The 26,604-nt window shown below is 33.3% G+C and overlaps 1 protein-coding gene across 3 annotated transcripts in view; it reads right to left on the bottom strand.

The window, feature by feature from the left end:
* The window catches only part of AGTPBP1 (ATP/GTP binding carboxypeptidase 1), a 173,639-nt gene that overhangs the window by 17,077 nt on the left and 129,958 nt on the right, over nucleotides 1-26,604 (bottom strand). For all 3 annotated transcript variants that reach the window (XM_081236170.1, XM_081236171.1, XM_081236172.1), the window contains 7 exons: nucleotides 24,123-24,267; nucleotides 21,087-21,240; nucleotides 19,633-19,813; nucleotides 18,232-18,361; nucleotides 17,058-17,189; nucleotides 11,546-11,722; nucleotides 7,432-7,592 (listed from right to left, as the gene is read on the bottom strand). In XM_081236170.1, the coding sequence (XP_081092296.1) occupies nucleotides 7,432-7,592; nucleotides 11,546-11,722; nucleotides 17,058-17,189; nucleotides 18,232-18,361; nucleotides 19,633-19,813; nucleotides 21,087-21,240; nucleotides 24,123-24,267 (1,080 nt within the window). The remainder of the gene's footprint in view (nucleotides 1-7,431; nucleotides 7,593-11,545; nucleotides 11,723-17,057; nucleotides 17,190-18,231; nucleotides 18,362-19,632; nucleotides 19,814-21,086; nucleotides 21,241-24,122; nucleotides 24,268-26,604) is intronic.

Below are 26,604 nucleotides of genomic sequence, written 5' to 3'. Positions count from 1 at the left end.
ATTAAAAGTATCAACCTCAAAGAACAACCCCAGAAAGCTCTGTAGTCACCTTTTCCCTCAACTTAGCATAATACCTGGTGCTTACAATACAGAAGTATTACACTAGCATAAGCTTCTAAACATTTTGAATTTTAATAACACTGCATAGGATATATCAGTTATCATTCCTTGCTTAAGAACATATACAGTTACTACTTCTCTTCTATAAAATCCACACTAACCTTCCCATGAAACTGAACACCTACTCCCGTAATGCCTTCTTCAACATTAGCTTTTCTAAGCTCCAAGCAATCCTTTCCACCTTACCTAAATTAGTCTGCTTCTTATTGTCAACTTTGTTTTCTTCATGTTAGCTCCTATTTCTTTACCAAGCCTCACCTACTATCTTTCAAGCCCTAGCCTAAAACTTACTAATTTAAGAAATTTATTCCACATAAATCCAGGTGATTTTAAATTATTTACTCAGTAACTTTTTTCTCAATATGTCTATGCAATTTATAAATTTTGTTTTTTAAATATATTAATGTATTTTCTGTATTTTTTATAATTACCATCATGCCCCTTCACAAATGTAAATTGTGCTTTTTCTATTATACTGTCAGCTCCTTTCAGAACACTCTCTTTTGGGGAATAACAAAAGTATGAAACACAACAAAGAGCTCATGCCATGAGACCATTATGTCAGGCTGGGAGAGGTGGCTGTTCTAACTAATGTGCAGAAATGAACAGGGTCAATAAAAATGAAGAATTAGGGGAATATGTTCCAAACAAAGAACAATAAAAATATCCAGAAGCAGATCTTAATGAAATAAAGGTAAGTGATTTACATGATACAGAGTTCAAAATAATGGTCATAAAGAGGCACACCAAAGTTAGGAGAGTAATGCATGAACAAAGTAAGAACTTCAAAAAAGAGACAGAAAATATTAAAAATTCCCAAACAGAAATGATAGAGCTGAAGACTATAATAACTGCACTGAAAAATGCAATACGACAGTTTCAACAGCAGACTAGATCAAGTGGAAGAAAGGATCAGCAAACCTGAAAATGGCAGCGGAATTTTTTTCAAACACAGGTACAAACAGAAATAACGAAAGAGTGAAAATAGCTTAAGATATGCATTATAGGGGTTCCAGAAAGAGAGCAGAGAAAAGGAGGCAGAAAGGTTATTCAAGAATTAATGGCTGAACACTTCCCTAACTTGGGAAAAGAAAGAGATGTCAGACAGTTGGATCTAGGAAGTCTAGAGAGCACTAAAAAAGATAAATCCAAAAGGACCCACACCAAAACACATTATAATTAAATCATCAAAACTTAAAGACAAGGAGAATCTTCAAAGTAGCAAGAGAAAAAGAAACTCATTACATACACAGGAACCCAGATAAGACCATAAACAGATTTTTCAGCAGAAACCTTGCAGGCTAGAAGGGAGTAAGATGATATAATCAAAGTTCTGAAAGGAAAAAATTGCCAATCAAGAATACTCTACCTGGCAAAGTTGTCCTTCAGAACTGAAAAAGAGATATAAGTTTTCCAGATAAACAAATGATGAAGGAGTTCATCAACACTAGACCAGTCTTAAAAGAAATGCTAAAGGAAGTTCTTCAAGCTGAAACAAAAGGATACTAATTAGTAACAGGAAAACATGAAAGTATAAAACTCACAGGTAAAGGTAAATATATAGTTAAATTCAGAATATTCTAATATTGCAATGGTGATGGGTACATCACTTATAAATGTAGTTTGCAGGTTAAAAGACAAAAGTATTAAAAATAAATGTAATTACAATAATTTGTTAATGGATATACAATGTGAAAAGATGCAAATTATAACGTTAAACAAAATGTGAAGGAAGGGGAAGTTTTGGTATGCATTTAAAGTTAAGTAATTATCAGATTAAAATAGACTGTTTATATTTAAAATGTTTTACATAAGGGTGGTGGCCTTGGCAAAAAAGAAAAAAAAATGTTTTATGTAAGCCTCAATGCACTGCCAAAACCTATAGAAGATATACAAAAGATAAAGAATTCAAAGCATACCACTACCGTAAGTCCCCTACATACAAACAAGTTCCATTCCGAGAGCACGTTTGTAAGTCCAACAAAATTAGCCTAGGTACCTAACTAGCACAATCGGCTATATAGTACTGTACTGTAATAGGTTTATAATATTTTTCACACAAATAATACATAAAAAACAAACAAACACAAAAAATAAAATATTTTTAATCTTACAGTACAGTACCTTGAAAAGTACAGTAGTACAGTAAAACAGCTGGCATACAGGGGCTGGCATCGAGTGAACAGGCAAGAAGAGTAACTGACTGGAGGAGGGAGAGGAGAGATGAGAGATGATAGAACTGAAGGATCATCAGCAATAGGAGACGGAGGGCAAGCTGCAACTTCACTCATGCCTGACGCTGATGACATAGGTTCTGGTTCCTTTCTGGATTCAATTATATCTACCCTCTTGAAAAAATGATCCAGGGATGTCTGGGTAGTAGCTCTTTTTTTCTCATCATAGATGACACAGCAGCACTGGATTGCATTCTGAACGGCTGCTGCAAACTTCGTGTACTGTTCTACATTCAGCTCCTGTGCCTCAAAATTAACAGTGCCTCCTCAAATAAAGAAAATCCCCTTGCCATTTCCTGTGTTGTGAATCTCTTTGGTTCTTCAGTTACTTCTTCTTCTTCTTGTCTCTCTTCATCCTTTCTCTGGGTCTCCAATTCTATCAGGTCTTCATTAGTAAGCTCCTCATGTGGCACAGCAAGGAGTTCAATGAAGTTGTTCCTTTGCAGATCTAGCTTGAAATAAAGATACTGTACTACTGTACTCTATACAGTACTATACAGTAAAGTACACAAAAGCACAACCACTTGTAAAGGATGCACGCAGATGACAATGTACACCAGACACATGAACTAGCTTACATGATTGGACATGTGAACACACGTTTCCATCTTTGAAAGTTTGCAACTTGAAGGTTCATGTGTAGGGGACTTACTGTACAGAAAATTATCAAATCACAGAGGAAGAGAGCAAGAGAGGAAGTAAGAAACAAAGGAATTACAAAATAACCAGAAAACAATTAAAATGACAACAGTAGGCCCACACTTATCAATGATTACTTTAAATGTAAATGGACTAAATTCTCCAATCAAAAAATGGAGTGGCTGAATAAATAATAAAAGAGACCCAACTATATGTTGCCTACAAGAGACACCTCAGTTTCTCAGTTTTAAGGACACACATCAACTGAAAATGAAGTGATGAAAAAATAAATTCAATGCAAATAGAAACCAGAAGAAAGCAGGGGTAGCTAAACTTATACCAGAAATAAAAGACTTTAAACCAAAGACCAACAAGAGAAAATAATAAGGTCATTATATAATAATAAAAGGACTGGACTTCCCTGGTGGCGCAGTGGTTCAGAATCCGCCTGCCAATGCAGGGGACACAGGTTTGAGCCCTGGTCCAGGAAGACCCCACATGCCATGGAGCCACTAAGCCCATGCACCACAACTACTGAGTCTGTGCTCTAGAGCCTGCGAGCCACAACTACTGAGCCCATGTGCCACAACTACAGAAGCCCATGCGCCTAGAGCCCATGCTCCACAACAAAGAGAAGCCACCACAATAAGAAGCCAGTGCACTGCACGAAGAGTAGCCCCTGCTTGCCACAACTAGAAAGGAAGCCGCACGCAGCAACGAAGACCCAATGCAGCCAAAAATAAATAAACAAATAAATTAATTTTTTAAAAAAATAATAAAAGGATCAATTCATCAGGAGAATATAACAATTGTAAATATTTATGCACTCAACATAGGAGTACCTAAATATATAAAGCAAATATTAACAGATCTGAAGGAGGGAACAGACAGCAATATAAGAATAGCAATGAACTTCAAACACCCACTTTCAACAATGGATAGATCATCCAAGACAGAAAATGAGTCTAACAAAAACCACTGGAATTAAACTACACATTAGACCAGACGGACCTAACAGATATATAAAACATTCTATCCAACAGCAAAAGAGTACATAAACACACATGGAACATTACCCAGGGTAAATCATATCTTAGGCTACAAACAAGTCTTAATAAAGTTAAGAAGACTGAAATCATATTAAGCCCAACCACAATATAAAACTAGAAATTGATTGGGAATTCCCTGGTGGTCCAGTGATTAGGACTCCGTGCCCTCACTGCTGAGGGCCTGGGTTCAATCCCTGGTCAGGGAACTAAGATTCCACAAGCCGTGTGGTGTGGCAAAAGAAAAAGAAAAAGAAAAAGAAAAAGAAAAAGAAAGAAAGAAAGAAAGAAAGAAAAGAAAAGAAAAGAAAAGAAAACTAGAAATCAATTAGGAAAACTGGAAAATTCACAAGTACGTGGAGATTACATATGTTCTTGAACAACCAATGAGTGAAAGAGAAATCAAATAATATCTTGAGAGAACTAAAAATGGAAACACAACATACCAAAACTGATAATATGCAGCAAAAGCAGTTCTAAGAGGGAAGTTTATAACAGTAAATACCTGAGAAAAGAAAGATCTCAAATAAACAACATAATTTTACACCTCAAGGAACTAGGAAAATAAGAACAAACTAAGCCTAGAGTTAGCAGAAGGTAGAAAATAACAAAGATCAAAGAGACATAAATGAAATAGAGACTAAAAAGAAAAAAAATCAATAAAATTAAGAGCTAATTTTTTAAAAGATAGAATAGACAAACAGTGAGACTTCCCCAAAAAAAGAGAGAAATTATAAATGAAAAAGGAGACATCACATCAGATACCTCAAAAATACAAAGGATCATAAGAGACCACTATGAACAATTATACACCAACAAATTGGACAACCTAGAAGAAATGGAAAAAATTCCTAGAAACATACAAGCTACTAAGACTGAATCATGAAGAAATTAACAGAAAATCCAAACAGACCAATTACTTGTGAGAAAACTGAATCAATACTCAAAACCTTCCAAGATAACCCCAAGACTAGATGGCTTCAATGATGAATTCTACCAAACATTTAAGCAAGAAATAATAGCAATTATTTTCAAACTCTTCCCAAATTAAAAGAGGAGGGAACAATTCCAAATTCATTTTACAAGGTCAGCATTACCCTGATACCAAAGTCAGAGAAGAAATTTTAAAAACAAGAAAATTATTGGCCAAAATCCCTCATGAACTTAGATGCAAAAATCCTCAATAAAATGTATTAGGAAATCATATTCAACAATACACTAAAAGAATCATACCTAAACCATGATCACCTTGCACCCTGAGATGCAAGGATGGTTCAACATATGTAAATCAATCAATGTGATACACCACATTAACAAAATGAAGGATAAAAATCATATAATGATCTCAATAGATGCAGAAAAGCATTTGACAAAATTCACCATCCATTCATGATAAAACTCAACAAACCAGCATAATAAAGGCAATATATGACAAGCCCACAGCTAATGTCATACTCACAATGAAATACCAAAAGCTCTTCCTCTAAGATAAGGAACAAAACAAGGATGCCCACTCTCACCACTTTTATTCAACACAGTACTGGCTTGAGCAATTAGGCAAGAAAGAGAAATAAAACGCATCCAAATCAGCAAGGAAAAAGTAAATTTTCTCTATTTGCAGTAGACAAGATATCACATAGAATCCCTAAAAACAGCACAACGTTAGAAGTAATAAATGATTTCAGTAAAGCTGCAGTATACAAAATCAATATACAAAAACCAGCTGCATTTCTATACACTAACAATGAAACATCAGAAACAGAAATCAAGTAAACAAACTTACTATAGCATCAAAAATAATCGTTAGGAATAAATTAACCAAGAAGGTGGAAGATCTGTACACTGAAAACTGTTAAGACACTCTTATGTTCAAAGCAGTATTATTCACATAGTCAAAGTATGAAAACAATCTAACTGTCCATTGATGGATGAATGGATAAAGAAAATGTGGTATATAGATATACAATGGAATATTCAGCCTTAAAAAAAAAAAGAAGGAAATCCTGTCATATGCTACAGCATGGATGAAACTGGAGGGCATTATGCTAAGTGAAATAAGCCAGACAAAGACAAATACTGCATGGTGTCACTTACATATGAAATGTTAAAAAAAAAAAAAGAATTGGAACAACTCAGAAACAGAGAGTAGGAAAGTGGTTGCCAGGGGATATGGGGCAGGCAGAGGACACAATAGGGAGAGGTTAGTAAGAGTGATACAAACTTTCAGGTGTTGAGATGAATAAGGTCTGCGGAAGTAATGTATAACATGGTGACTATACTAGATAACACTGGATTGTATAATTGAAATTTGCTAGGAGAGCAAAACTGAAAAATATTCCTCACACCCAGACACAAAGGTAAACATGTGATGTGATGGATGGGTATGTTAATAACTCAATGGGGTAAATCCTTTCACAATGTATACATATACCAAATCATCACAGTGTACACTTTAAATATCTTACAATTTTATTTGTGAATTTTACCTCAAAAAGATGGGGGGGGAAGAATACATGAAATAACTTAAAAGTAGGCTTCTAAACATCAATGAGAACTTTATTTATACTTATTTACACATAAATATATTTATATTTATTTCCATTATTGTTTAGCAAGTGTTTTGAAATATAGAGAATGCAGAGGATCACTGCCTCAATTATCACATTATATAAGAATCAAGTTCTAATTAATGTTTTACTACACTTAAAACTACTAAATTGATATATATATATATAACATAGCTTGGCAATAAATTAACAAATCTGATGTCAATGTCCAACAATAAAAATCATGTAGGTTCTATAAAATGGGACTATTCCTACCCATGTGTATCAAACTATAAAATGCTAAACTCTGGTACTATGATTAAGAATTGTGATACTAAATTATCTCTGAGCCAATAACTGATCAAATTTTACATACACTGAATTTTAGGAGCAAAAGTTTACCTACTCAGAAGGATACTACTTGGCAGATGTAGCTATATTTTCAGAGGGATATTAAATTAGCTGTTTCTAGTAGATGTAACCAGAAGGTGACTGGAAAGCCATCTGATATTTGTAGATTATCAACAAAATAAAATTTCTTTTGAACTATGAATCTTGGCTCCAAGCCTTCTTAATTTACACATTATCTAAGTAACGTTTTCCACACTGCTTATTTTTAAGTTAAAACTAAATCATTAAGATCACTAAAACAGCATCCCAAATATAAGGATATTTCATTAGAATTTTATCCAAATACCAATGTTAAAAGAAGCAAGACTTATGTATATTAATTCTAAAAATGCTCCTGGCTGTCAAAATCTCTGTGCCTTTCCTCTGCGTAACTAATTTAATGAAGTTTAACAGTATACTACCATATAACAAAAGAATAAAACAAGTATGTCTTACCTAGTTACTTTGCAGCTCGATTCAATCAAGTCATTTTCAAAGTCAAGCAGACAAGAAGGTAGATTATATTCCAGTGGGGATGTCAGTCTTTTCAAACGCAATAGACCAACACAAAATTTTGCTCCCATCTCTTCCAATTCTCGAGTACCAATCTGTAAACCCTAAAAATAAAGAAATAATAAACATGTAACTAGGACATTTGCTATCCTCTGGCTATATCTCATTAAAATTACATAAAAGGAATTTGTAACTATATTAATAAAATAAAAGCCTGGCACTTTGTATGAACCTAGGACTCAAAAGCACAGTGTCTTAACAACATAAGATTATTTTAAGTCACAAAGGAAACTGTCTTAAAAAAACATTTATAAAATGTCTATGCTCATTCACTGCGTGCAAACTATTTTCACCAACACACTGGGGAGGCAAAAACAGATAAACATCTTGTGGTTAAGTTATTCTTGGAGTTCATGGGTGAAATTATATTTTTACAAGATCTTGCTAGTACTTCTTGTAATCTACTACTTGTATGCCAATGTTGAAATATTATAGTGCTACAATCAAGGCTCCAATTTGTATACTTGAACATTACTTTATACATACTTTTCCTGAATGATAAAAAGAAACTGCTGAGTAAAAAACAAACAAAAGAAAGGTAACTATGTCAAAAAATAATCAGACAAATCTAAGCTAATGAGGCAGCAGTAAAATAAGTTTTTATGTTCCATGTCAGTTAAGAATGCCCATTTCAAAGTTGGTCTACTAATGCAAAAACAAAATTTTACCACAACCCTTTTTTAACCAATAGTTTCTCAATAAACAATATATAAGGTTTACCAAAAGTTAAACATTACCAAATAAAAGGATAGAAATGGACTGTAAATCAAGACGTTACTTATCATTTAATTTTCAGATTAAAATGAATCTCTAAAATAAATGCAATCCTTACACCAACAAAGGTTGCAGGCATAGATGAGAGCAGACTAGACTTTCAATGACCAGACTAAAAGCACACAGTAACTGAAGAGATAAATCATAAAAACTGTTATTTACTCTACGTAACACATGCCTTCATAATAATGATTGACTGATTGTTTAAATAGTTTGGCCATCTCCAAATATTCTAAGAAATGTGACCTAACTGACTTAGAAAATGCATTTGCCTTCTTAATCTAAAAGCTTTAGAAAGGCTATGCCTATTTCTGAATTAGCTCATCAAAAATAAAAATAAAGAATATTTAAAGCCTAAAATTCAGTAATATAAGAACATTCTTGAGGGTGAAGAGATTTGTTTCTTAAAATATTATTAGACTTACACAACTTATTAGCTAATATTAACAAGTTTGAAAAGTATACATTATGTGTAGGGGGGAGGGTGTGGGTATACGGGAATTCTGTAGTTTCCACTCAATTTTTCTGTGAATCTAAAACTGCTCTTTAAAAAGTTTATTGGGACTTCCCTGGTGGTGCAGTGGTTAAGAATCCGCCTGTCAACGCATGGGACACGAGTTCGAGCCCTGGTCCGGGGGGATCCCACATGCCGTGGAGCAACTAAGCCCATGCGCCACAACTACTGAAGCCCGCATGCCACAACTACTGAAGCCCACAGGCCTACAGCTCGTTTTCCACAGCAAGAGAAGCCACCGCAATGAGAAGCCCGTGCACTGCTATGAAAAGTAGCCCCTGCTTGCCACAGCTAGACAAAGCCCGGGTGCAGCAATGAAGACCCAACGCAGCCAAAAATAATAAATAAACTTATTTTTTAAAGTTTATTAATTAAAAAAACTTTTAAAAAGTATATGTTAGGATCAAAGCACTGAATTTTAGATGTACAAAACTTAGCTTATTAGTAGCAGTAATAGGAGTTTTAAATCAATGTAACTCTATCAATGGAAATCACGTAAAGCATATATATGTCAATGTAAATCGTATAAAAGAGAAATGACTGTATATTAGGTATCTATTTTATTAAAAAAATTTTATAAAGTAATTTTTAGAAAACTCGTCTAATGTTTTATGTTTCAAAATATATTTTAGCAATTTTTAAACGTGGTTTTTTCAATGACTAAATAAATTTATCAAAACACAAAAAGAACACTTAAAAAAATCCAATGAAAGTCTATCAGTAGAATCCAAATATAGTAAGAAAGTGCTACTATTATTATGCAACAGATGATTTCAAGGGGTATGCAAGTCTCAGCTTCCCTGACTTCTTCTCTCCCTACTCCCAGAGACTAGTTTCACAGACACTGACACTTTAATTTACCTTCTCCAGCCGGACTGCATCTCTTTAAAAACAAATAATTTATAGTCTATTTCCCTAAATCATATGAACTACCTATGGTCCTTTACAAAAATGACTGTCAAGTTTTTTCCATCCCACACACTTACAGTCCACTAAAGCAATGATTAGGAGGCAGGGTCTGTGGACTGGAGTGCTCATGCTCCTCTCTTACCACAATCGTGCCTTTGGTAATCTAGAAGACACTGTTTTATAATATTTGAAGAGATTTCAAAGGATAGCACATTTTGGAAGAATAGTATACTGTGGTCAACCTAAATCTTAGGGAAGAGTCATTCTACAGAAAGTACTGAAATTTCACTAAGTTCTACCCATCTAGGCCCCCAAAGTTTGAATGCCAGTTGCAAAATCTATACAATTTTCTTCTAGTTAGTTACAGACTGGAAAAATCATTTAAGCTCGCCACTTGAACATTTTGGTATCAATCATAATATGTTTACATTTTTAATACTAACCAATTGGAAGATTTTTAACTCTTTCTAAACATAAAGTTATAATCACTTTTATGTGACGTATATGAAAATCACTATGAATTCAGATTCCTCTTGCCCATGTCAAAAAAACAAAACACAACAAAACAGAATGAGTGGAATAGTTAGCATGACACCTGAAAAGCTTTTTGTGGCAAGGTAAGAAAAATAAATATCCGGGTTTACAGTTGCTTACCTAAGGTCCAATTCATTGCCTTTTAAGTTCTCAATCTTTTGTGGTACATACATACAATGGAATATTACTCAGCAATAAAAAAAGAACAAAATAATACCACGTGTAGCAACATGGATGGACCTAGAGATTGTAATACTGAGTGAAGTAAGTCAGACTGAGAAGAACAAATATTGTATGATATCACTTATACGTGGAATCTAAAAAAATGGTACAAATGAACTTATCTACAAAACAGAAATAGAGTCACAGATGTAGAAAACAATCTTATGGTTACCAGCAGGGAAACGCGAGAAGGGATAAATTGGGAGATTGGGATTGACATATACACACTACTATATATAAAATAGATTAACTAATAAGGAACTACTGTATAGCACAGGGAACTCTACACAGTACTCTGTAATGACCTATATGGGAAAAGAACCTAAAAAAGAGTTTATATATGTATATGTATAACTGATTCACTTTGCTGTACACCTGCAAGTAACAAAACATTGTAAATCAACTATACTCCAATAAAAAAATTTTTTTTTAAGTTCTCAAACTTTAAAATTAAAAAATTCAAAGTCACCTAACATTTAATTACTCTTAGATTTCAAAAGTAAAGTCTGAACTCATTGTTTCCCATAAAAGCCTATGGTACCATAGGAGGAGGAGAAGAGGAGTCTTAGTAAAGAAAAAAAAATTAGTAAAGGAATATGCATTTAAAAGTCACATACACACAAAATCTAAATTTAAAAAACTTAGTGTAATGTGTTTATTTCTAAATGCATAAAAATATATTTACAACCAATAAATTAAAATGATAGAACATTTTATTAATAATGTACTCCTTGCACAGCTCATTAAAAATTACTAACCGTTATTTAAATGTGTATTACAGCATGCTTTCTTAAAAATTATGACTGTAAGTAGACTCAACCAAGATTTCATAAGGATCCAAAGCAAGCTATTTAGTTCAGAGAAGTAAAAAAAACAACCAAAACAAAAACTGTTCTTAAGATCGCATATAATTCAATTCCATTATTGCAAGTTACATTTAGCTCAGCATAACAAACATATCATTTAATACATACTTGAAAACTACTAGAGCATATATGGAAGACTTGAAATATTTTTATGGCTGGAAGTCCTGAGATGTTTTACCTTATATTTTCCCTGATCACAGCCACACAAAGTACTCTCCATGGTATAGCTTCTTTGTACTCCTATCTCTCTCCAAACTACAACACGTGCTGTAGATTCTTTAGATTTTTCTACTACGAAGCTACAGCTGCTCATGCAAAATGCTGGGGCAATATGGCTCAGAATCTTAGGCAAAGTCTGCAAAGATAAGAATGATAAAATATTTCAAGAGCTTTCTTTTTTTGTCATTTAAAATTATTTTAATTTCTAAATTTTGAAAAAAATTTATGAAAGCATAGTCATTAGAGCAGTCATGTGGATCTTCTTCCTATATCCCTTGCTATTCAAAACACTGAAAGAATCCTCTTACTAAATTAGACTTTTCTGCTTTCCTAGACAAATATTAATCAGAAAATAGAATGAACGAAAGGATAACATTCATAGTAGCAACCAATAAGTGGAATAAAACCATGTAAAAAAAAACATGTTTTAAAATACGAAAACATATTTCAAAAACTGAAGAAACTTTAGTCATGAAGATGGCTTGACTAAGAGATTTAACACTGTAAACATCAATCACCCCTAAATGAAACAATAAAGCTAAAACAGTCACAGTCGAAATGCCCACAAAATTTTTGCAACTTAAAGTTATTCTCAGGTTCATGTGAAAATGAAATATAGCAGTATACCTTGGGGAATTCTGAAAGAAAAGGCTACAACTAGAGAAATAATCTGACAGATAATTACATATCTAACATTAGTTAAAAGATGATACTGGTATAGGAATAGATGCATCTTTAGAAAGAGAGTTCAGAATTAGAACCAAAGGTATTTGTTAAAATTAGTATTATTATTAGTGAGGAACATTGATCATTCATGAAAAGCTAACACAACTGGTCAGCCACTGAGAAAAACCAGCTGAAGTCACTCTCCATTGAACTAACTCTAATTAGATTGTGAATTTAAATTTTAAATTAATAAGTTAAAATTTTAAATGAAACTACAAACAGTAAACATAGAGCTCTACTTTTAAAATCTTAGAATGAGAAGTCTTTCTAAGCCTCAAAACCCAGAAGCTACTTAAAAAAAAATCAACAAATATGATAAAAGTTTTAAATCACTACACATCATAAACAAAAAATTTTAATATAAAGAGTATACTTATAAAGTTATTTTAAAAACAATATTAGATACTTGTACAAAAGTAAGCAGAGAATATGAGAAAAGGCTATTTTTTAAAAAGAGAGATCATAATTGGCCAAACAGAAAAAGATACTTGACCTCATATATTATAATTACAGATACACAAACTAAAACCATCAGATATTTTTTTCACCTGGCAAAGATGATAGTAAGATGTTTGGAGAAACAGCACTATCATTCACTGGGAAGTATCAATTTGTACAATCCTTATGAAAAACAATTTGGCAATATTAATGAAGTGACCACCACCAAGGGACAGTGAATAAATACATTTTGGTATAGCCATACAATAATAACAAAAATACACAATGAAAATCTTGTGTGGCTATCAAAAATATTAAGACAGATCTAGATATGAGGACCTAGAAAGATGGCCAACAAACACGTGAAAAAAAAGTTGCTGTGGAGCGTTAAAAAAAAAAACAACACAAAAACTTGATATACTATGTTTATATACATCTATGAATGCATGTGCTTAGAGGTAAATCTCACAATACACATGGTGAAAGTGATGAATTAGTGATTAATTGAGAGAAGATGACTTTCACTCACTACTCTACATTTCTGGAGTGTTTCCATTTTTTAACATAACTCTAATCATTTTATTTATTTGAGAAAGGGGAAGAAGAGAGAGGACACCAAAAAGAAAATGTGCTTTGAAGTTTTGCTAAGGGTAGTGATATGTTACTGAAACTTTTTTTTGGAAAATAACCTGGGGTGCTTGTTTAGGCGTAAATATAGTAAGAGAGACACTGTGACAAAATGAAAAGCACACAGTACGTAAAACAATAGATCTCCCTTCAGTCCTAGGCAGACCTCAAAACACACCCATACATGTGGAAACAAAGTCTGTAACAGATGGCTTTATAAAATTGGCAGAGGAAGGAGGTGCTGTTTAATAAACGGTGCTGAGACAACTGGTTATACATGGGGAAACTAAAATTAGACCCCCACACTTCATACAAAAATAAATTCCAAATCGATTAAAAATTTAAATGTGAGAAGCATTTTTAGAGGAAAAGCTTTCAGTTTTTCAAACTTGAGTATGATATTAACTGTGGGTTTGTCATAAACGGCCTTCATTATGTTGAGATATGTTCCCTCTACACCAACTTTGATGAGAGTTTTTAACATGAATGGATGAATTCTGTCAAATGCTTTTTCTGCATCTATTGAGATGATCATGTGATTTTTATCCTTCCTTTTGTTAATGAGGCATATTACAATGACTGTTTTGTGAATATGAACCATTCTTGCATCCTTAGAATAAATCCAACTTGATCATGGTGCATGATCCTTTTTATATATTGTTGGATTCAGTTTGCTAATATTTTGTTGAGGATTTTTGCATCTATATTCATCATAGATCCTGGCCTGTAATCTTTTTTGTAGTGTCTTTGGTTTTGGTTATCAGGGTAATGTTGGCCTTGTAGAATGAATTTGGGAGTGTTCCCTCATTTTCAATTTTTTGGAGTAGTTTGAGAAGGATAGGTATTAGCTCTTCTTTACATGTTTGGTAGAATTCCCCTTTGAAGCTGTTGGATCCTGGACTTTTGTTTGCTAGGAGTTATTTTATTACTGATTCAATTTCACTACTAGTGATCAGTCTGTTCAGGTTATCTATTGCTTTGGCCAAAAAGTTCCTTTGGTTTTTAAGTAAAAATAAAAGACACATTTTTCATTTTCACCAAGAACTTTATTGAACAATGTATTCACCCTCTGGTTCCACTACCTTCTGCCATTTTTCAGGCAACTTCATAATTCCATCTTCCCAAAGCTTTTTATCTTTTTGAGCAAAGAACTGTTCCAGGTGCCTTTTATAGTTGTGGAAGACTGTATATTTCTAGGAATTTATCCATTCCTTCCAGATCATACAATTTGTTGGCGTAAAACTGTTCATAGTATTCGCTTATGTTTTTTGTATCTCTGTGATACTGGTTGTAATTTCTCCTCTTTCATTTATTTTGTTTATTTGGGACCTCTCTCCTTTTCTTAATGAGCCTGGCTAAAGGCTTATTAATTTTGTTCATCTTTTCAAAAAAAAAAAAAAAACATTGATTTTTTTCTATTTTTTGGGGGCGGCTGTCTCAATTTTATTTCCACTCTGATCTTTATTATTTCCTTCCTTTTGCTGACTTTGAGCTTTGTTTGTTCTTCCTTTTCTAATTACTTTGGATGATAGGTTAGGTTGTTTACTTGGGATTTTTCTTGTACAGGATACAAGATTAAAATACAGAAATCTGTTGCTTTTTTATATACACTGATAATGAACTATCATTAGTTCAGGAATCCAAAACTAATTCCATTTAAAACTGCATCAAAAAGAATAAAATACATAGGAATAAACTGAAAGACCTATACTCTGACAATTATATAACACTGATGAAGGAAATTGAAGATGATACAAAGAAATGGAAAGATATCCCTGTTCATGTACTGGAAGAATTAATACTGTTGAAATGTTCATACTACTCAAAGCAATCTACAAAATTAATGCAATCGCTATCAAAATATCTAGAATACCCAGGACATTTCTCAGAGAAGTACAACAAATAATCCTAAAATTTATATGGAACCACAACAGACTATAAAGCAATCTGGAGGAAAAAAAAACAAAACAAAGCTGGAGGTAACACTGACTTCCTGACTTCAGACTATACTACAAAGCTACAGTAATCAAAACAGGAATGTACTGGCACACACACTAAAAACCCTGACATATCGAGCAATGGAATAGAGAGCCCAGAAATAAATGCACTAACATATGGTCAATTAATCTATGACAAAGGAGGCAAAAATATAAAATAGGGAAAAGACAGTCTCTTCAATAAGTGGTGGTGGGAAAACTGGACAGCTACATGTAAAAGAGTGAAATTAGAAACATTTTCCATACCATATGCAAAAGTAAACTCAAAATGAATTAAAGACCTAAATGTAAGGCTGGAAACCATAAAACTCACAGAAGAAAATATAGGCAGAACGCTCTTTCATGTAAGTCACAGCAATATTTTTTTGATCTGTCTCCTCAGGTAAAGGAAAAAAACCAAAAGTAAATAGCTAGGACCTAATTAAATTTAAAAGCTTTTGCACATCAAAGGAAACAACTGACAAAATGAAAAGACAACCTACGTAAAGGGAGAACCTATCTGCAAATGATATGACTGAAAGAGGTTAATATCCAAAATATATAAACAGCTCATACAACTCAACATCAAAAAAAACCCCCAAACCACCCAATTAAAAAATGGGCAGAAGAACTGAATAGATATTTTTCCAAAGGAGACATATAGTTGGCCAATAGGCACATGAAAAGATGCTCAACATCACTAATTATTAGAGAAATGCAAATCAAAACTACAATGAGGTATCACTTCACATTGGTCATAATGGCCATCATCAAAAAGTCTACAAATAATAAATGCTGGAGAGGGTGTGGAGAAAAGGGAACCCTCCTACACTGTTGGTGGGAATGTAAATTGGTACAACCATTATGGAGAACAGTATAGAGGTTCCTTAAAAAACTAAAAATAAAGCTACCATATGATCCAGCAATCCCACTCCTGAGCACATATCCAGAAAAGACAAAAAACTCTAATTCAAGATGATACATGCACCTCAATGTCCACAGCAGCACTATTTACAATAGCCAAGACATGGAAGCAACCTAAGTATCCACCAACAGATGAATGGATAAAGAAGATGTGGTGTATATTATACAATGGAATACTCTCAGCCATAAAAAAGAATGAAATTTTGCCATTTGAAACATCATGAATAGATCTGGAGGGTATTATGCTTAGTGAAATAAGTCAGACAGAGAAAGACAAATACTGTATATTATCATTTATATATGGAACCTAAAAAAATAAAACAAATGTATATAACAAAAGAGAAACAGACTCACAGGTATAAGGAACAAACTAGCCATTACCAGTAGGGAGAGGGATGGGGTAGTGGCAAGATAACAGTAGGCGATTAAGAGATACATACTATGTATAAAATAAACAATGCATGAACAATACAAGGATATACTGTACAGCACAGAAAATACAGCCAACATTCTATAATAACTTTAAATGGAGTATAATCTACAAAAATAGTGAATAACTACACTGTACACCTCTAACTAATGTAATATTGTAAATCAAGTCTACTTTCATTAAAAAAAGCAAAAAAAAATTAGAAGAAACATTTAAAACGAAAAATCTGAAACAAAATGGCAAAATGGTAACATTTACTGAATCTGAGTAGTTCCTGTATGTTAAATTATTCTCTGTAGTTTTATGCATGTTTGAAATTCAAAAATTCCTGCCTTATCTGTAATAATTACCCTGTATCCCCCATCTTCCACAACATCACATGAAGCTGCATTGTCATTCGTGTGCCACACTGTCTCTTTGATGCTGCAGCCATACATAAATACATTCTTCTTTCGGGAGTGGCCATGATAATCACAATAAACCTTGAAAAGATAATATATTTTAAAAATAAAATCCTTCAAATTCATATATTGCCAAGTAAAGGTAGCTAATATGAAGCCAATAAACAGCTCTGTGTTCCTTTGTCCTTTTGTTGTAACTGCGCCACCATTTAACAAGTAGAATCAATAAAAGTAATAATACATATCTACTTCTGGAAAGGATCTATGATTAATTCTAGAATGGCTAAATCCTTCGCAGGTAGGTCCTGCATCAAGCCACGAGTTCCACTCTTTGTTTTGTATCTACTATTCATCACTTAAAAAATAATAAATTCAATTATAGGTCAATCTACAGCTGCACGCATCACTGCCCCAACGGTTGTTAAAATATTTACCTAATTTAAGAGAACATAAAAAATGCTTTCATGAAAAACATTTTAAAAGGAGTATGGTTTCCCTTTAATTTTTAAGAGCATCATTTAAAAAATAGAAAATGGACAGATTTGCATGCCAATTTTGCCCCTCTGCAAAGTGTTCTATCTTTCCCAAAGGAAGATTAACTCATTTGAAGATTAAAATAATGGAAACATTCTAAACAAAAGCTGCTGAAAACAGAAGAAATACACATACACAGTTCAGGAGAGCATCCCACCATGCCTATATTACCTTTCCTATGTGTATAATCGAGACTTACCTGCTTTAGAATTAGCTAAAGAGCTCAGAAATAATTTTCTACTAGTTTGAGAATTTGGAAGATATCTACTGTACTTTTACCTTGATATTGTTCAAACAGTGAAGTTAAATAGCTAAAACTTACAGCCAGGAGTTACCACTATTCATAAACAAAACAGAAAAGTAAAGGGCTCATGAGAATTATAAAAATTAAATCTAATGAAATAAGAATATGGATACATTGTATTAATTTGACAACATAATTAATACACAAGTGATAGATAACAAAGATGTTTTAAAGAAACTGCTTCTGAAATTAACACCCAGCTTTTATAACCAGAAAATAATCTACAAAATACTAACTTATAACAAAATCACCTCTTTGACTATACAAACAAATATTGCCACTTACCAGTGGTAAACGCTTCACTGCAGCCAGATATTGCAGCAGACCCTTGGCATGATAAATTGTAGGATGTAAATCTGGATTTGGACTTTGCCACTGTCTATTCAAATCCTCTCCACTTAAAGAACAGCGGTGACTACACATATGTAAACACAATGACAAACATTGGTACCAATAAACTCTTACATACACTTGATTTAATTTTATGATTCTATTCCACTAAATATTTCAAACAGGTATAAACGGTGTACTCACCAGAATGCATATTATAGTCAGTAAGTAAACATTTATTTAGCATTTGCTATGTGCAAGATCTTGTGTTACATGCATTTAACTGTGGTAAGCTTGAAGTTTTATAAGTCAAAATTGTCAAGCTATAGGAAAAGTTCTCCATTCATGGTCATATTTTCCATTCTGACTACATAATAATCATTTCTTATGCTAACATTCTGTATTTTGATTGTATCAGTTATTATTGAAAGTGCTATCTGGGCCCTCCTTCTAAGAAAGATAAGTATTGTATATGAAAAGCACACATTCTTGCAAAAATTCAAATACATTTTCATTAATCATAGGTATTAAGTATTAAAGCCACTGAGCAAAAATTTAAGCAAATGGTCAGAAGGTGATAACAGAAATATAAACAGAATTCTAACTGGTCAATATGTTTCTGAATTAAAATTAGACATAAAATCTCATTTTAGTTCCATAATCATACTACCTAAAAAGAAATTATTCTATTTTTTTAATTCAAAAATTTCCTAAATATGAGAAATATTCATGGTTCTTTTATTGAATAAATAAATATGGTGTCCTCGACTTTGGAGATGCTCATGACAGTTAGACTAACTCCCCCCTTTCAGAAGCATTAAAGAGACCTTGGTCTAATTGACACAATAAATGAACTGTACCAACTATAAGCCACCTCCACTTAAAAAGTAATGTTCCAGTATTTCCACTCTAAAGAATTCCTACTCATATCAAGAAGAGGTTAGCAAACGGAGCCAATATTCCATATTAGTGGAAAGAGATCCCAGAAGATTCTAAATCTTAAAACAACCTAAGATCATGCCATGTCAAATAAAAAGGACTATAAGACGATGTGCTAAAATCTTTTTCATATCCCAATACTGTGATTTTTCTAAAACAATTCAAGCAGACATACATTTTATAAAATCATATTCTCATGAATAGATACAGAATTTCTCAAAATATCATAGTACTAATAATATACAAATTATATTTTCACTTAAAAATTTATCAGATTAATTCTTCACTAAATTTTTTTTGTTCTAGAAAAATCACTAGATTTGTTTTTGAAATTAATGTGGATGCTATTATTTCAACAAGTTTATACAGGACAGCCACAACAATCTATAATATTTCTATAACTATTGCTTAACTTACTTTCCATTGATGACACCATCTGGATTTAGCATAGGGACAATTTTAAAAATATAGGATTCTCGTAAGCTCTGAGCAGTAGGGTTATTACTCATGAGATACTCCAATGTTCCTTTCATTACCCAACTTGCATTAGTCTCTCCAGGATGCACCCGAGCAGATAAGAAAACGTAAGGGCGATTTCCTAAAGTAGACATAAAACCTCAAATTAAAATGAACGTCTACTAAGTCTGTATGATGTTTGACTTTGGGGCACTGGAAATATTTCTACTCAATTGTGAATACTGATGTAAAGTCAAAGTATAACTCACTGCGCACCTATTATATACAAGCACTATACTAGGCCCGCTAGAGAAAACAGATATAAAACCCATATAAGTCATGTCTTATATGAACATAACACATTAAATAGTATTTGAGTCATTTATTTCACAATGATTAATCTAACACATAAAATTAATTTTTTAATATTATCTTGGTTTCATAAAGAATAAGTATCTGGGGAAAATAGATGAAATATAAATTTATTTTTCATAAAGTCATGGAAAAAAGAAGGAACATATAATCTTATTCCTGTTTTATAGTCACTATGATAAGCACAGAACAGTAGGTATATCTGCTCAGAGATTTACAAAGAAAAATATTTTTCACTATACATTTAGATATACAGGGCTACAAAATAACCATTCAGGGCCTCCCTGGTGGCGCAGTGGTTGAGAGTCCGCCTGCAGATGCAGGGGATACGGGTTCGTGCCCCGGTCTGGGAGGATCCCATATGCCGCGGAGCGGCTGGGCCCGTGAGCCGTGGCCGCTGGGCCTGCGCGTCCGGAGCCTGTGCTCCGCAACGGGAGAGGCCACGACAGTGAGAGGCCCGCATACCGCAAAAAGAAAAAAAAAAAAAAAAAAAAAAAAAAAAAAATAACCATTCAGTTCATCTGCTCATATTTTCATGAATAGCAAGCTCTTTCTCTTTCCTGAAAATATTTTACCTTCTTAACAAAATTAGAACAGTTTTCTTATATGCATATATATTTTTTTACCATAGCTGTACATTTGAGGCAATTTAAAAACATAAATGGCAGGGAAAAACAAGTAGCTATTCAGTACTAGCATCAAAATACTTGATAGGTTTATGGTAGTTTTATTTATAAATAAAATTAATTGTAAAGTCTTAAACTGATGGTATAATTTGTTATACTATACTTTGGGTATGACTTCTAAGAATAAGAACTACAGAATATTAGTATCAAGAGACCTCAGAGGTCATCTCAGGCAGCTCCCTCATATGAGGAAACTGAGGCCCAGAAGTGGGCCCAAGCTAGGCAGTAACAGGACCCAGACTAGAACCCAAGACTTCTGATGCTTATTCCTAGTACTAATGCCCTTACAAAATAGTCATGAAGCAAAGAAAAATAAGTAAGAATGATTGGTATTGTGAGTGAAGAAGACAAACTTACTGAATTGACAGATATGTTCATAATAATTAGACTCTGGCATTGCTGTTATAGTCACCAAGGGACAGCTGTTTCCAGACAGGGTTTCACATAACACATCTTTTCGAAAATAGATTTGCTGAGGATTGTGTGCTGATTCCAATTTTTGAAGATGCATCTTAATAAAAATTTAAAAGCAAAGTATATAATCATTTAAAAACTCCCTATGATAAACAGAAATAAATGCATCCAGATCTTGAACATAACTAAAAGTGAATCAGATTCCTAATCCCTTCTCCAGGGATTAGGGTCCAGATGCAGTTAAATATCAGTATTTGGGAACTTGAGAAAGGGGATAGATACAGTTTGGATACCCTTAATAGTGTGATATAACCAGTGGGGTCAGCAGCAGCAGCCTGTAAATAAGCACATTAGTATTTCTGTAGCAAAGCATATGAAGAGTCACGCTAAGTAGAATCAATATTCTAAATAAGCTCACATCAATTCAGGCCAGGCTTTGCTGCCAAATGGGTTATGAAAATGCTTTTGGTTTTCAAAGGCTTCTGAATGTTGAAATTTTGTGACTATAGATCTGTTAACGGCAACCTAAAATATGGAGAATGAATATTATGCAGCACAAGTTTTTTAACAATCTTTCCTGATTTCAAGATTAATAAAGGCTCATCGTAAAATGTCTGGAAGACACAGAAAGTACAAGAAAAAAATTTAAACACCCATAATTGCATGACCTAGATTACTACTAACAAATGCCAATATATATAAACAAAACTGTAATCACATGTAAGACTTTTTATAATTTGATTTTATCATTTAATAATTTATACATTCATATTAAGATATTCATAATTATAAATATTATGCCATATCATTAAACATGTTGAATATATGTCTTTTGAAAACACAAATTTTAATGGTTTTAGTATATGGTCACACCAAAAATAAATTGTTCAATCCCTTATTTTAAAGATACTTAGTTGGGGGCCTCCCTGGTGGCGCAGTGGTTGAGAGTCCGCCTGCCGATGCAGGGGATACGGGTTCGTGCCCCGGTCTGGGAGGATCCCATATGCCGCGGAGCGGCTGGGCCCGTGAGCCATGGCCGCTGGGCCTGCGCATCCGGAGCCTGTGCTCCGCAACGGGAGAGGCCACAACAGTGAGAGGCCCGCATACCGCAAAAAGAAAAAAAAAAAAAAAAAAAAAAAAAAAGATACTTAGTTGGTTTCCAAACTTTTGCCTATGTTCATTCACATAATCATGATTTACCATGTGGTCACTATTTCTGGGCTAGAAACTGTGCCAGGCATTGGGGATATAACAATGAATAAATAGTCCCTACCCTAGAAAAAATATACAGTGCTATGAGAGCTTGAAATAAAGGGAAGGGAGCCTTGCAGAGTCTGGGCAGGGAGGAAAGGTCTTCTAAAAAAAAATTACATTTAAAGTGAGATCCAAAGGATGAGTGAAATGGATAGAAAGTGCACTGTAGGCAGAAGGAAAGCATACAGGAAGACCGTGAAATAAGAAAAAAGAAGGACATTTCAAAGAACTGAAGAAGATTCATTATAGCTAGACCAGAAAGAAAAGGGTAAGAAATTGAGAATTTAACACAGAAGAAAGGGCCTGGTAGACCAGTCCTTCCCAAAGCATAGTATTTGGTAATTAAGGTAACTAAGTGATATGTGGATAACCTTTAAAAAAATTTTAATAGATATGTATTTTACTGTGAATTAGAAAAAAAGTTTAGCACATTAAACCTGTAATTCCACATATATTAACTTAGGATGAGGATAATCTTTAAAGAGTGAATTACTTTAAAGTCTATTTAAAAATAAATATTAAGTAAGTAACAGTCCAAACAGTATGAATAAATGGCCAGAACTGTGCAAAATAGTGGAGAAATGACTGAATGAGCTATGGTAAGAATTTTAGACTTCATACAAATGGCAAGAGAAATCACCAAAGAATTTTAAGGAGCAGATTTATATGATTAGATTTGCCATCAAAGAGCCCTCTTGCTACAGTGTGATAAAACAGTGATGAAGAGGAAAGGGGATACAAGTGAATTTTGGGACACCAGTTAGAAAGAGATCGGCAAAAGTTCAGGTGAGAAACAATGGTAATGCATGGAAAAGGTCGTGGTAGTGGGACTGGAAGAAAGTAGGGGCATTTAAAATATATTAAAAAGGTAACATCAGTAAAGAACAGTAACAAATACCATGTAAATAACAACACTATATTTCTGATGCTATGTTATTCAGCACAGAAAGATATCAGTTTATACCTTTACTGTAGGTTGGAACCTTACTAAAATAAAGTGAGCCTCATTTAATGTTCTCGGCCTTGACATTTCTTCTGCTCTATGGACTATGTTTTTCTCTCATTTTCTCCTCTCTCATAATTTGGAATCTTGTTTCTAATCATAGTGTTCCAATTCCTTTCTGGGTAAATTGATCATACGAAGCTTCAAGATCCTTGATCATTAGGACAGACATTCTGTTCTGAGTGTAAATCTGCCACGGTAATTACTTGAATTTTTTGTTTTACAATGCAAATAATCAAAAAATCTCAAAAGAACCCACAAAACAACTCTTATACCCCATATTCTAAGCAATCTGGATCTAGGACTCCATATGAAGACTCCATATGACTCCATTAGAAGAAATGAATTCACAACAGAAAAACTTAAATTGCATATACATTTTCTACTGTTACATTTTCTGTGAGATTCAATGCTTTTCTTTAAACAAGTAGAAATCTCACCTAGTTAAAATTTATAAATTGTGATTTGTAGATTTCTACCCAAAGTGGAAAGTAAAAATCATGTCATATTTCCATAGTATTTCTATTAAATAAAAATTAAGACTATATTCCCATTTTACTTTAATGATTTCAACAAATATTGTTATTATTTTCTAAAGTCATCAACCCTGAATCTTTTTCTTATCTTATTTAGATATTTAATTAAAGCAATTTTTCTTCAATTATCTGACACATACACATACAACACAATAATGGTCACAGTACAACTTAATGAGTTCTCACCTGTAAAGTTGAATACGTATATGGATAGTGATAAGCAAAATAGCACACATCATCTTTATGTGGAAAAATGACAGTGAATGTAATTGTATAGTAGGATTTTCCCTTTTGCCCACCTGCAGCAATTGAACTTCTTGAGAAGTGATTTCTGCAACAGAAATGCATTGTTTATTTCATTCACATAAAAATTCTGATTTTTCTTGCTATTTTAGTAAACAGAATTTCAGGAAAAAAAAAAGAAAAACCATGGCTTGTAAAAAAGTTTAACTTAAATACTCTTAAAAATTAGACTTGGGGGACTTCCCTGGTGGGCTAGTGGTACAGAATCTGCCATACAATGCAGGGGACACAGGTTTGATCCCTGGTCACGGAACTAAGATCCCACATGCCGTGGGGCAACTAAGCCTGCACGTCATAACTACTGATCTCGCGTGCCTCAACTAGAGAGCCTGAGTACTGCAAACTACAGAGCCCACGCACTCTGGAGCCCGCTTACCACAACTAGAAAGAAGCCTGCGTGCCACAATGAAAGATCCCGCGTGCCGCAACTAAAACCTGATGCAGCCAAAAATACATTAAATTAATTAATTAAATAAATAATAAATAAATCTCTACAAAAAATCAGTATGTTGTTTAAAACAAAAATTAGACTTGGTACTAAAAAAGCAGTTAATTGCTATCAGCCAACATCATGACTTTCCACTTCTGGATTTACTAATTAAATAGAGCTACTACTCTATACATCAATAGAAGTTTTAGACCCCCATTCTTTGATAGCCATACACATTACTGGATCCAGGCAGTGATCACCAATGGCTGCTACAACCATTGGATGAAAGGCTGACGGATCAGACGACAATACCTGAATTCACTGATCAATTTTAAAATTACAAAAGAATAAATAAGCAGAGATGATATGTTTCCTAATATGATGCAACAGGAATTCCCTGCACCATCTATGAAGTACTCTTGTCAAAAATGAAACCTGAAACTGATAAAGCTTCTACATCTAACTATGAGTTTATAGGAGATTGGTGAGATAGAAGAATTCATTAACACCACAGGGATGCAATCAGCAAAATCCAAAATATGGAAAATCCTGCATGACAAATGATCTAATTTCTTCAATAAATAAAGGAGAAAGTTAAAAATAGAGAAGAAGGAAGCCTATAAATTAAGAGACTTAAAGGACATACGTGTGATCCCTTGGTTGGTATGATTTAAACAAACCAACTATAAAGTAACATTTATGAGACAAGTAAGTCCAAACATTGACTGGATATTTTATCTTATTAAGGAATTTTCTTAGGTGTGACAACGGCCTTGTGGTTAGATTGTCTTAAATATGTATCTCAAAAAGACAAAGACCTTTGAAGCATTTATAGATAAAATATATCTGGAAAAAAATAAGGATAAAATATGTCTTAAAAAATTCAGTGTGGAGGTAGGGGTGAAAGTATAGCTAAAATGAAACCATGTGTTGATAATTGTTGAAACTCAGTGATGAATACATGGCGCCTCATTATTCTATTATCCACTTTTGTAAATGTTTGGAGATTTCCATAATAAAAAGTTTTTTAAACTACATATTACTTTCCAGACATTAAGTATCATTGAGATATGATGACCTAAAGATGCTTTGGTCTATCAACTTCATTTCTAAAATTCCAAATCACCTTGTATTATTTAAGCCATGAACTGAAGAAAAGCCAGGGCCTACAGATTACTTATTCATGCACACAGACATTCGAGGTAGATCACAACCTTAGAACTACCCTGGGATCAGACCTTCTAATATAATCTTATAAAAATCAAGCTTGCTATTAATGAAAATAAAAGAACACTGACGTAAAAGAATGATACAGTCTTCATTAACTTAGCCACTACATCTTGAATAGATACTCAATGACAAGGTGCTAAGAGTTGAGGAAAATGCAAAATAAGGCCCGGAAGTAGATCCTGCCAACTCTTTTACTCCAAAAGCTTAACATCTAATTGTGGAGGTATTTATGTCACCACATTACAGCTACATGGCATTTTATAGGTTATATTCACTCACATATTCGTGGAAAGTAGTTTTATTCTCATTTTACAGATGAGACAAACAAGTATCAAAGGACAGTGTAAAAATAGTAGTTTTTAATCCCCACTATCTGGATTTCAGGCTTGAGGAAAGCAACTAGAACAGTGCTTGTTACATAGAAAGTGGTTAATAAATATCTGTTGAATTGGCCTGAATTCCAATTCCAAATCTGGAAGTAGCCAAAAGAAAAAATAAAAACTAAACAAACAAAAATCCTTGCCATCACCCCTTACATAAAAAAGAAAAACCACCTGAGATGCTATGACGATTCACTTTACAGTGTGAAAAAGAAAAGCATTCATTGATTGATGATTTCTATTGTGCAAAAGAAAAGCATGAAAGAAATACTTTTTGAAAAACATTGTTTCACCCTTTAACAATTTAAATCACTCTGCCAAAATC

This window comes from Mesoplodon bidens (genome assembly GCF_964165515.1).
Source record: "Mesoplodon bidens genome assembly, chromosome: 6".
Taxonomy (NCBI): Eukaryota; Metazoa; Chordata; class Mammalia; order Artiodactyla; family Ziphiidae; genus Mesoplodon; species Mesoplodon bidens.
The sequence above is the reverse complement of the archived record's forward strand: the minus strand, read 5'-3'. Positions and strand labels throughout refer to the sequence as shown.